At 43.8% G+C, this 12,782-nt stretch overlaps 1 protein-coding gene across 6 annotated transcripts in view; it reads right to left on the reverse strand.

Annotated features, from left to right (window-relative positions):
* The window catches only part of slc8a2b (solute carrier family 8 member 2b), a 106,819-nt gene that overhangs the window by 18,176 nt on the left and 75,861 nt on the right, over positions 1 to 12,782 (reverse strand). For 3 of the 6 annotated variants that reach the window (XM_069718275.1, XM_069718272.1, XM_069718274.1), the window contains 7 exons: positions 7,085 to 7,601; positions 5,912 to 6,049; positions 5,355 to 5,582; positions 4,856 to 5,242; positions 2,595 to 2,720; positions 2,307 to 2,502; positions 1,153 to 1,283 (listed from right to left, as the gene is read on the reverse strand). In XM_069718275.1, the coding sequence (XP_069574376.1) occupies positions 1,153 to 1,283; positions 2,307 to 2,502; positions 2,595 to 2,720; positions 4,856 to 5,242; positions 5,355 to 5,582; positions 5,912 to 6,049; positions 7,085 to 7,471 (1,593 nt within the window). In that variant the 5' untranslated portion in view covers positions 7,472 to 7,601. Of the gene's footprint in view, positions 1 to 1,152; positions 1,284 to 2,306; positions 2,503 to 2,594; positions 2,721 to 4,855; positions 5,243 to 5,354; positions 5,583 to 5,911; positions 6,050 to 7,084; positions 7,602 to 10,037; positions 10,253 to 12,782 lie in introns of those variants that run through there. The other 3 variants (XM_069718277.1, XM_069718273.1, XM_069718276.1) reach the window with 2 other exon arrangements.

Consider the following 12,782-nt stretch of genomic DNA (forward strand, 5'->3'; position numbering starts at 1 on the left):
CTAGTTAAAGCAGCCATAATCTAACAAGGCCATAGAAATATGAAGAAAAAAAACATATAACCAATTTTAAAGGTAAACAGCAGAACTGAATTGAGAATAAAACACAAGCTAGTCTTTAGTAACATTTTAAGCTTACAATTAAAGATGTTTAGCTCTTCGTGGATTTTTAGTACCATGCTGTTAGTGTATTTGAGGAGCCTGCGTGGCCATTCATTCATTCATTCATTATTCATTCATTCAGCTAACATGCCTGTTACAGCAGCAGAGTTAGTAGTCTGTTTCTACCCACTGCTTGAATCTCAACATCTGTCTTTCCTCAGCCCCTCTCTGTCTCTCCTGCTGTGACTTTTAATTTTTTATCTCATCATCTGATTTGTAAATCTGCTGGCGGCTGTGCTTCAATAATTTTTTTTTTTTTAAAAACTCCCTATCTTTCAGTTTCAGACATTTTTAACACCAAACTTTTGGGAATTTTTGAATTGACAGAGCTATTTTAAAATGTATAGGATTAACTAATTATACATTTTCACCACAGGGGTCATTCAAGTTTAATCTCATCTCCAAAAAACGTGAATGGATTTTTTTAATAGTGGGGTTCCCTTCCTGTTAAAACTCCTCACAAACTTCACGTTATGAAAGACAGCAGAGAGTCGTGTTAAAGTAAGTCTGCCATGTTTGAAAGAGAGCGAACAATAGACCAAACAACAATTTCCTAAAGCTAAAAGTGATGTTTTTGAATCTTCTGGCCAACAATCGAAAACAAAGATGCGAGAAAAGGAACAAATCTGAATAACTGAGAAGACGCAACCAGAGATTAAAAAAAATGAGTAAACTGTTGCAGTCAGTTATAAGACCAGAAGTTTCAGCTCTTCAATACGTTTTTACTCACATTTTTTCATGGTTACGTTTAAGTACTCACAACACTGTCCAACTGAAACATTTAGTCGTCATCATTTTTTGTAGTCAAAATAACGCCAAAGTGTTTCTATTAAAAACTGTATTGCTAAAAAATAAGTTCATGTTTTTTTTTTTTTAAAGGATACAAAAAAAGTTGTTTTACCATTAAACATAATCATACGAATAAGTGCTTATAAATTTTTGAATTTGAAACAAAACAAAAACCTTGTTGACAGACGCAAATCTTTAACTCACCTTAATATCTTTGCGAGTGTCTCCCGGTTTGAACACCAGGGTTCCTTCGCTGAACTTGTAATCGGACCCGGCGTTGGCTGAGCCGTCCTCGGTCCTGTAGTCCACGTAGAAGGTGTTCTCTCCCAGACCCCCTGAAACAGCACCAATAAAACCGACTATTAAGAAATGAACCGCATCTGTGCATGAAACCATTTTATGGCGATAAAATAAACTGTGAAATTTCCTTTGATACGGACTGCAGATAAAACTTTGTCGGTCTTTTGATGTGTATAAGACTTTCCTATAGATGGCCTACAAATTCAAATGAAGTGGTGACGCCAATGTTTCACGTGAACTGTTTTAAATGTGGAAAGAAGCTGCATGAAGCCCGTGTGGCAGCACAAACGCTGATAAAACACTTGGTTGACTACAGACCACAAGTTAAACACAAGAAAAAAATGTCTAAAGCCAACAGCCTGAGGCTACAGCTGTCTCACTGAACACTCAGTGGTTGAGTAACGAGGTTTTGACTGAGTGTGTGGAATTAAAGACAAGAGACGAGGTTTCTGGATTTCAACTATCCATTGTGAATATTCTGTTATAGAAGTGTCAAGCTAAGTGGAGTACTCTGTAAAAAAAAAAAAAAAAAAAAAACCTGAGTTAAGTAATTAGTTATTAGAATAAATCCAGGTGTTTCAAATTCAGTGAAGGATAAAATGATGGAACTGATCCAAGACATAAAAATCTACTGCAGTTTAAATATGAACATTAATTTGAAGACCACACCAATCTCTCCCTCTTTCAACTTATTATTGTGAACCCATGAGATGTGATGTCCCCCACCAGCAGTTCATGTCTTGTATCTCTATTCTGTCCTTTTCTCTCTCTGCTCTCCCCTCAAACCCAACCGGTCGAGGTAGATGCTCCGTCCACCTCCGAACCCCGGTTCTGTTCCGAGGTTTTTCCTTCCTGTTAAATGGGTGTTTTTACCTCCCAACTTACGTGGGAGTTGTTGAATCGTTGAGTTTCTCTGTGTGAAGCTGTAAAGTTCAGTTCTAAGGACTTTAACGTGTTCGGTGAAATAACCTCTGTTGTGATCCGGCGCTACACAAATAAAAATGTGAATGACTTGAATTGAAGTCATTATTGGCTTGTGAGTTTATTCCTTTCGCTACCTTGGCAGACCACAGCCAGGGTGAGAACACCGCAGTTCTCCATGCACTGACTGTGCGCGCTCTCGAAGGAGATGCGGCTGCACACGCCGGCGTCCTCCTCCTCCGGCGCCTCCTCGTCGGTCACGGCCGTGCGGCGCGCGTTGTCGGCCGCGTGCTTCTTCAGGACGTTGCCGGCTCCGATCATCATGCGAGTCGCCTGGAGGGAGACAGATGGAGGAAAAAAACGAAGTGAAAAGAAGTCCTTGAACTAGTTTATGTCCCCGACGTGTCGACAACCTTGTGTGTTACCTGAATGCGGTAGAAGGCTCTGCTCTTCTGTTGGTGCAGCAGTGCGTAGTAGTTGGCCAGCTCCACCAGCTGGTCCAACTCCTTGTCGGGATATTTCTGCTTCAGCTCCTTCAGGATACGAATCACCTGGAGGAAACACGAGAGGACACACAAAAACACACTTTTCAGATAAAACGCACACCGCCGCCGACATGCTCGACCGTACAAACACGGACTCTGGACGACATTTAAAAATCGTTCAGTTTTCAGCAGAGATGTGCGAAGCAGTTTTTTTTGTGTGCGTCTCTTTGAGCTCTGTTTTACCGAGACAGATCTCGTGTTTACAAAGACAACCGAACAACTGAAGCTGTCACATTAAACGCTTTGTTTTGATGCAGCGATTTGAATATTTATCGCTTTTATCTTCTGGCTTTGGTGTTTGAAAATGTAACATAACATGCAGTTAATATCATGTTGTATATTTTTTATGATGTTGCACAATAAAGGAACGAATCATACGCTTTCATCTTGCAGCACCGCGTCGCCTGACGAGGGAACTCCGTCTTTGGGACACACTGGTTTAGTGGTGTGTGTTTTGTGTGTTAGTTTAGAAAGTGTGTGTGCGGTCAGAAAAGAAAAGGCCATCTTTGTGCGTACAGGCGTTGGTTTCAGAGTGGATGACATCTCGGCTGCTAATGGGGAAGTGAGTGAGGAGCTCCTGAAAGTGCGACAGCTTTAATTCAATGAAACATCTGTGAGAGGAAGTAAAGCCTGCAGGCTGTGTTTGCTCTCAGCCTCCTCTCACATTTAAAACTAAGTCTTTGCCTACACAGTCACCCCGAATAGCAAAAATGCAGGGGTGGCGTTGCACTTCACACCTGTAATGGCTGTCAGCGGTCGATGACAAATGCTATGTAAAAAAAAAAAAGTGATAAATTCAGGGCTGTACGATGCATCAGAATGTATGTGCTGCTGTAATGTCACATGAAGAATCACATTTTACACACATGTTCAGAAACTATGCAGGTGTGTTTGTGTTTTTTCACACTTTCAACCTCAGGTAACATAAAACGATCAGATGAGTGCTTTTCCAGTCTTTCACATCTTCAGAAACTGAAGAGGGTTGAAGATCATTTGAGCAAAACATTGTGCGAATAGTAACATCTAACTGTACTCAGTACTTATGTTCAGTCTAACCTTTCACATGTTTATTTCTCTGTCACTACCGTTAAAACTCCTCATTGTCAAGTCCAGTAAATTGTTTCTATACCGCCCATTCAAAGTTTCCCGAAGAGGGCTTTCCGATCGGCACAGCATTTAGATCGTAGCTGTCCTTCAACCCTCCATTCAGATAAAGAAACACTCCCTCTATAAACGGTTTCTTTTCTTCAGCAGTAGGCGCCTCTCTTTGACAGCAGGCTATTAACAGGTGTGAATGCGAACACTATCATGTTTATTCCCTGTGCCTCTACGCAGCTGTTTTCTGAGTGAGTTTAACCGCCAAGTAAAGAAAGTGATATAAAACGCACAACAAAGCGAGCGCGCCTCTCTTTAGGATACGGGAATCTAAACCGCAGCCGTTCATCAAATTTATCTGCAACTTTTAGCGTCTCCTGCAGGGTTTCTTATCCGAAAGGACACATCAGCAAAGAAATTGTGTTTTCTATGTGAACTGCAATTTTTCACCAACAAAAAAACCCCCGCAGGAAATGAGATTGCAGAATTATTACAAACCACGATATGCCGAGATAAGTGTCACTAAAGGAGTTTAGATTCTCCGGCTTTTGTGTGAAATTAAAAACAATTCTTTGCTGTCTTCATCACTGCCACTACATGTTGAGGAGATGTTCATGTTGGGCGTCTGAGACACTTATACATGCACACAATGCTGAACACTTTCCTTCTGCTATTCATCTCACGATCGGGGCAACAGTAGAGAACGTAATTTGCTGCAGTAACAACTTTCCAGAGTTGTCTGTGAGTATTTTTAAACGCTCTGCAGTGTTTTGGTGTCTCGTAAACCTTCACGTCTCAAATGTCCCCGAAACAACAAACTAAGAGAGAAGACATGACAGGTGATTTTGCATGTTGCCCCTCACATATAACTTCACTGGGGGTGAAGTGTATTTGTGGTCATGTGGGTGCAGTAGGATGTCAAAGTGAGCGCCACAGCATAACACCATCTCTAAAACTGCCAACGTTTGATATCATGATATCAAAGATGAAATATTCCATAACGCTGCATTCGCTTTTCATCTCCATCTCCCTCCCCGGGGCCTCACCTCTTTCCGGCTCTCGTCCAGCTCCTTGCTGCTCTCCATGTTGACCATAGCGCTGTTCGAGTGGGGCAGGTTGCCCCCGGCTCCCGTCGCCATGGCTCCCGCTGCCGCGCCGATGTTGTTGGCCGCGGCGCCGTCCTGAGCGCCGCCTCCGCAGTTCTCCGTGGGAACCACGGTGCCTCCTCTCAGCGGGAACTTGCCGTCTATGATCATCTCCATGCCGCCCTTGTTGGGGGTCAAGTCGCCCTCGGTCTCCACGACGATGCCGTGGCGCTTGTCGGCGCGGTAACGCTTGCCCATGTACTTGTAGAAGAGCAGGCGGCGGTCGGCGATCCAAGCCAGGATGACACACACGGGGAAGTACAGCAGGGTGACCAGGGCCTCCCACACCTGACGCACACACACAGATCGGATCATCAACACAAACATCAACACATCCCAGCGCGGGAAGAGATTATCAGTCGAAGCCTGTCGAAACACGACATCCCTGCGTCCGCCTCACCTCCACGACGCCCGGGGTGATGACGGACAGGATGAGGTAGAGCCATATGTAGGCGAAGATGCTCCAGAAGGCGGTGATGAAGAACACCCGCAGGTGTTTGATCTTGCGGGTCTCGCCTTTGGGGATCGTCCACACGCAGATCCCGAGGATCACGAACATGTTGAAGGCGGCGCTGCCGACGATGGTTCCGGGTCCGAGCTGCCCGGCCTTGAATTCGTGACCGCACACCTGCAGAGATTCAGCGTGTGAGGAGGACATTGATGACGAGCATCTACACCAACAATAGACGGAAAAATGACTTCTTAAAAGAAACTATTACAACATGGGTGGTTTTGCAAACATTTTCAGAAAGCATACTGTTACAGAAAAGCAGAAAAATGAACTACAGTTACACACAAACAGCTCGAAGTAATCAAGCAGATGATAAAAATAAGAATAAGGATGTGAGAAAAGCTGATGGCATCAGTGCATTCACATTTAGTGCTGTGATAGAGTGAGTGTGTGTGTGTGTGTGTGTGTGTGTGTGTGTGTGTGTGTGTGTGTGTGTGTGTGTGTACCTCTATGAGAGACAGCAGTATCTCCGGCGCGCTGGAGCCCAGAGCCATGAGCGTCAGATTGGACACCGTTTCGTTCCAGATTCGCACCGTCGCCACTGATGTTTCCCCGTTAGGCATCGTGATGGTCACCTCCTTCTCCTGTTGGCCCAAATACACACACACACACACACACACACACACACACACACACACACACACACACACACACACACACACACACACACACACACACACACACACACACACACACACACACACACACACACACACATACTGCTGTCATCTTTCAGCAACATACAACCTTGGGCCTCCATTGGAGTAATATAGTTTTTCATTACTGTCAGATCTTAAAAGGTATTTTATTAGAAAAACGTAGCGGCACAAACAACACTTTAGTTTGAGTAAACCTTCACACATGCAAACTGTACCTGTAGTGTACGTGTATACGTATTCAGACGGAAACACACACATAGGATTACCTATTGATCTCTAACAAGGGAGTTAAGATGTTGCTCTGACTGTCACAGTGATGGATTGTGGGATACGCACGCAGACATTTCATTTACTTTGACCTCGAAAGGGACGGTTGAACAGCCCGCTTCCTCCATTAACGCTGTCCTTTTTCCTTCTGCTACCATTTCATTAACTTCCTCCCCTCTCTGCTGACCATAATCGGGGCGATCTAGCGGCAAATGTCTTCCAGATTTGCAGCTGTCGAGCCCAGGGAACGAGTTGACTTGAGTGACACAGTGAAAAGGTTCCAGGTGTGTGGAGCAAATTTGATTCCAATTACCAAATAATAGGGTTCAAATCTGGGAAAATGAAACAATTCCCATGAAAGAAATCTGCTCAAATTCACCCAAAACTGGAAGGAGAAAAATACCCAAAATACCTGCTTCAAGTCTCTCAGATGGGAGGATTTTTGACAGTTAGAAAGAACAGGAGACGAAGGGGAGTGAAAGAAGTGTGACAGCTGACAGCTGACAGAAACAGGCAGCAACCACTGAACTCCAGGCAACCTCCGCTCTCCTATTTTAAATATTTTAAACATTTCATATTTTGCACAAAGAAAATCATCTATTTGACTGCAATCTTCTTTTACAATTAAAAAAATATTCATATTTCAGGTACTTAATCATTTATTGAAAGTAATCCATCCTCACTCCTTCTCACCTGGGACGTGATGACCTCTATGGACGCCATGAAGCGGTCCGCGATGATGGACACTCCCAGGAACATGTACATGAGTGACATGAAGTAGATCACGGCTCTGGCCACCTGGTAACCGAGCGCGGGTCGGATGGGCTTCCAGACGGGCAGCAGGATGCCCGGCTTGCACACGTCCACCTCCCCACACTTTTCGTTACTGCCGGGCGCGGTGCTGTTAATGTGTGACGAGGAAGGCCAGAAGGAGGGGGAGAACGCCAGGGGGAAGATTGTTGTCGGGTGCGAGTCGAGGCCGTCCTCACCGCGCTGGGACTCCGGCTGGCAGGGAGGCAGCGGGAGGAGGAAGAAGAGGAGGAGGAGGAGGAAGGGGGCAGGAGAGGTGAAGAGAGACATGGCGGTGTTCGGTTCCTTCAAGAACCTGGAGGAAGGACGAGGCAGAGGATGACGGGATGAGGCTGAGGGAGAAGAGGGAGGTGGGAACGGGAGACGCCGGGTAGAGCTGAGGGAGGTGCGAGGAGCTCACCTACAGGAGGGAGAGAATAAAAAAAAAAAAAAGAGAAGAAAGAACTGATTAGTTCGTGACACACTGAAAAGATCTTTCAAATCCAAACATCATATCACACTTGACAGACAATGAGGAGAACATAACTCTTAAACACTGTGACCTCATTAAATCCTGTCAGTGACCCGTGTGTGTGTGTGTGTGTGTGTGTGTGTGTGTGTGTGAGAGAGAGAGAGAGAGAGAGAGAGAGAGAGAGCGAGCACGCAATAACACTTCTGCCAAGTGGTGAGATTTAAACCTCAGCGTGAAACCAAAGGAGGGACAGATGGACTGAACAGGGTTTCCTACGGTACGTGCATCAGTCCTTAATCTTCCCGCTTCACTTCTCTCTCCATCCGTTGGTTTGTGAGGAGGAGAGCACCCGCTAACACCTTCTGCTTTCACAACATCACAAGCAAAGCTCGTCACACATCATCATTTTGAGCGGATTCCCTTCGACGATAACCTGTAATAAGATCGGCCTTCCTGCCAACAATAAACATGCAAAAACACACTTTTTAAAATGGGGCGTTAGACAGACGGCCTTCAGAGTGATTTAAAAATAACCACATCGAGTTTCTTTCCGTGCCAGGATCTTGTCTTGACAAAGAAATGATCGTCGTTCACTGAAATAACACCGAACCGCCGGCTTCCTGCTGCCGAGTTACGACGACGCTCTGCACAACGAGCCGAGGCTCGCCTTTCCAAAGGTTTGGATTTTGCCTTTGAAAAACAGAAGTTTGGAAAACCAGACAGCGTGTTTGTTTGTCTCTGTTTGCTCCTGTAGCTTGTTTATTTGTTTATTCTCCACGCTGGCGTATCTGCCGGGGCCTGAAGCCCAACGGGACACACCAGGGCTGCAGAGCAGATCTGCCAACAAACGCAACAGGAATGTTCTGCTCAGAAAGGTCTGTTTGTTCTCAAAAACAAAACACAACAAAACAACAAAGAAAAAAAAAAAACGACATCGGTAACTATTGTCCGATTGTAAAAACAAGAAAATGTATGTATTTAAGATGTCGTTAAATTATAGTTTGTCCTGAATCAAAAATTTTACTTGAGAAAAGCTAATAAATTAGCTTGTCACAGAATTATAGTTTTTATATTAGTTTATTCTGAAGTAAAAACTTTACTTAGATGTAACTGTAAATATTTGTTTTTTTCCAAAGTGAAAGAAATGAGTTGTAACAAAGTGAAAAATGGTCTTCATACTAAATCAACTTTTTTACATTGTAAACATGTTTGATTGATATTAAAAAAACAAATCACAAGTTTTACCAAACCGCAAATATAATTTGAGAAAAACTATTTAAATTTATTTGGTTGAAAGCATAATTTTTTTCCAGTGTTGGACTGATTTAAAGAAGGCGCGATAAATGGAGGGTTCTTAGGTTTAAGTAGAAGAGAAGAAGAAGGAGGTGAAGGAGGGCGTGAGGGGTGATGAAAAAACGGAAAAAACGTGGCGACCGGGGCAGAACTTTTTGGTCACCGGGGGAGAGGTGTGAAGGTGTGAGACAGAGAGAGAGAGAGAGGGGTGAGAAGAGTGAGAGGGGTGAGAGGAGTGAGAGGGAGCCCTCGTTCATCAAGCAGGAGCAGACGCAGCTGCCCGGAGAGCGACACCAGCGCAGCAGCGAGGCCGACTGCACGTCAGACAAAAGAACCTGCCGCACACACACAAACGGGCCTTTCACACATTCTGCTGCGTTGCAGTTACAAACCCTTTTAAAGCCGGGCATTTTCTTACATAAAGTAAGCACTGAACGTAAGTAAGTAGGCCTCTTTATTGTCATCGCGTAAAACAAGGAAACAGCGCAGCAGCTCCCTGAGCCACTGTAGTGAGAAATATAAAATATGCTACTGGGAATAAATACGTATTAAAAGTAAGTGTTGGCCCGTAATAGATCCCTGTGCGATGGTACAGCGCAAAGAGGCACGCGTGGCGCATGTTGTGCGCTTTAAAAGATCGGTTTAACCCCAAAAAGTAGAACAGCAACATCTATTTTCTGAAGCACCATCTGAGTGACTCTAAATAATTCACTGACTGTCAGCAGTTCACAGGCACAATAGAGAAAACTGACAGGAACTCTAATTTGGCGCTGATGATAAATTACTTTTTTCTATCTATTTCTATTTCCTGATGGTTACTGTTAACTGCAAGATGCCTGAAGACAAATTTCCTATTTTTGCTCGTTCAGCTGGCGTTGGATTGACTAAAAGACGAAGTATTCCTTTTATATTCAGTCAGTAACAGCTCCACAGTTGAAACGAACAACTTCGAGCTCATTGGACGACAGACACATGGGGGAATTTTGAAATTGAATAAGTCTCTTTGTCCCCATCAGCAGTGCACAGTGAGATCGGAAAAACTCAACAATGATGTTATTAAGTGAAGTTATTAGTTTCTTAGAGATAATTCACCTCTCATCCAAAAGGCTTCATTCTTTCTGGAGAATTGAAGAAAGAAACTACAGGAAGTCCAGTTGCCTTTTGGGTTCAATGACCATCACCTGGTTGACAGAGTCTGAACCAGCAACAGATTACAGCCTGGTCCTGTTCCAGAGACCTCCGGGGTGAAGTGTACCCGCCAACAACATACTTTCTGTTTTCCTGTAATTCTTCTTTCCAGAAAATGTCTCGGAAATAAAAAAAAAAAGACAAAAAGAAAATTCAGTACAGTTCACGGAAAAAAACACATTTATGAACATTACTGAACAAACAATCCCACTTACACACTCCTCATCTTACTGTTTCATTCCAGCCTCCTCCTCTCTTATCTCTGTCTATACAGCTCTGTCCTGTACCTGATCACGCCTCTGGCATCATGTCAGTTACAGGCGGAGTCCGACTGACTGATCCTCCACTCAGACAATGATTGTTGATGCTGATAAGTCTGTTCTTATTAATTAATGACCAGGGGAAAAAAAAAAAAAAAAAAAAGCTGAATTTGAACCTTTTACTATAATGTATGTGCTCTGTAGCAGTGATGGGAGCTCTTAGGGCACACACACACACACACACACACACACACACACACACACACACACACACACACACACACACACACACACACACACACACACACACACACACACACACACACACACACACACACACACACACACACACACACACACACACACACACACACACAAACACATTTTATCTAAGCTGTAGGTTCTGATGTGTCGACCCGAGGCGAGCTTGTAAAGCCGGCACTCGATGTCACAGGCTGACAGATTTGACTGTACAACAAATCATTGCCAAGCAGTTTTGTATCGCTACTGTCACCGACCGCATCAGGAGGTCCTCGCTGGTGACTGAGAAGCACTCAGCAGGGATTCACACCTTAAGAAACATCACTGACATCATGTACAGTGTTTATGGAGGCCTCTTTTTCAATAAACTTTCGGCTTTCATGTCCTGCCTTCTGAATGTCTGCTCCCAATTTGCATTTGAAAGGTTAATGGGACCACTTTGAGTCTTTAAAAACTGCACAACATTAATCCAACCGGTGAAATCATTTGTTGTTTCCACCTCCGCTGTGTTTACCTGCTGCTCCTGAGTATCAACACGGAGCCACAGACGGGTCAAGGCAGTAAGACGGGGGCGAGCAAAGATGCAAAAAGCTGACCGAGACCTCTTCAATCTGCACACTTCACAAATTATTTAAATGATTTAAAACTGTACTGCAGCCTTGTTCCCCTAAACCCCCCGGGGAAGAGGAAGAAGTAGTCCAGCATGGATCACTACATGTTTTTGTATTGACTATATTCTATCCTCTCTCCATTAATAAGTCAGCAGACCACAAGTAGTTATATTTATGGCCAATATAAGCAACAACAGCATCTATCAGTCAGGCTGTTTGTGCATGTGGGGAACACAGATCAGTTCACAAAACACAAAGTCATCTGCAACTAATTTGAACCACTCGGTACAAACGAAGTGAGCTTCAGTTTCAGCTGCAGCCGTGCTCAACGAAATGTCCAACAGCAGTAAGATTGATGTCTTTCCTGTCTTTACCGATTAGCAGCATGGAATTTCTGATTGAACTTAATTCGTGGTGGCACCGGCATTTTGACACAGAACCAATAATTAGATGTCAAGAATTAACACAGCAGCGATTTGCCTACTGCTGTTGTGTGTTTGTGGGGTTGCACATGAAGCACCACGAGTCGTTAGAGTACGTTACCGGGCCTGTTTCTAGCGTGAATAACTTTACCTTGTTAGTGGCTACAGGTGTGCTAAATGTGAGGTTTCAGTTGATGGAAAAGTATTAATTCGGTTCGATTCACATATTTGTAGTCTGTAGTTTGCTCTGATAGATTCTATAGTTTTGGTTAACAGGCAACTTGTTTCACTTGTACACAAACTGATACCATAAACATGAATTTAACATTGAATAAATTAGTACGCATGATCAGAATGCATTGATATTTTTGATTGATGATAAACTAGCATATTTTAAGAAAAGATTGCATGTAAATAAAACTATATACTGAATGATTTATAGTTTTTATTCCAAAAAACACCCGGTAAATATAAGCCCTGAGTATCGCCTGCAGGCATTCGTTTCAGGCTGCATCCTTCACCGAGTCCAACACTCGTTATGTAACCTGAGAGGCAAAAGCCAGAACCAAAAAAATGCCTGCAAAATTCTACTCTTAGTGCTACTTCAAGTATTTTCTATCTAACAAAACTCCAACAAGTGACAGTAATTTAATTAAACATGATCATGAACGTTTGTGAACGAAGGGATGAACATTGAAACTTAAAGGCTCCACTGCTGAGTCACCTCACCTTAAAAACAACAAAACTTCATATTCACGTAAACAAGCCTCCGACCCAGCTGGGTGACTTACCGTCACGCTCTATTGATCCCTGAGGGGGTAATTATCTTTGTGTAAGTCATCTGCCGCGGGGAGGTCAAAGGTGAGCTTCGGTACGGGCTCTGGAGCCGTGAGGGATTTGATGTCTGGTGGAGACTCGGTGTGTTTGAGCTCTGAAATGTGGGCGCATTCGCTGGCAATGCCAACAAGCTGTTTGCATGAAGAAAAAAAAAAATCCCACAGAACGCCGTGCATTGAGTATCACAGTGCATCATCTGCCCACAGGAAATCCTGCAGCATGTCCTCAGACCAGAACTACACGTGTATTTCCAATCAG

This window comes from Brachyistius frenatus, unplaced genomic scaffold (assembly GCF_029030835.1).
Source record: "Brachyistius frenatus isolate BFR_SWC_R1_liver_20210118 unplaced genomic scaffold, ASM2903083v1 Contig_189, whole genome shotgun sequence".
NCBI classification, from domain to species: Eukaryota; Metazoa; Chordata; class Actinopteri; family Embiotocidae; genus Brachyistius; species Brachyistius frenatus.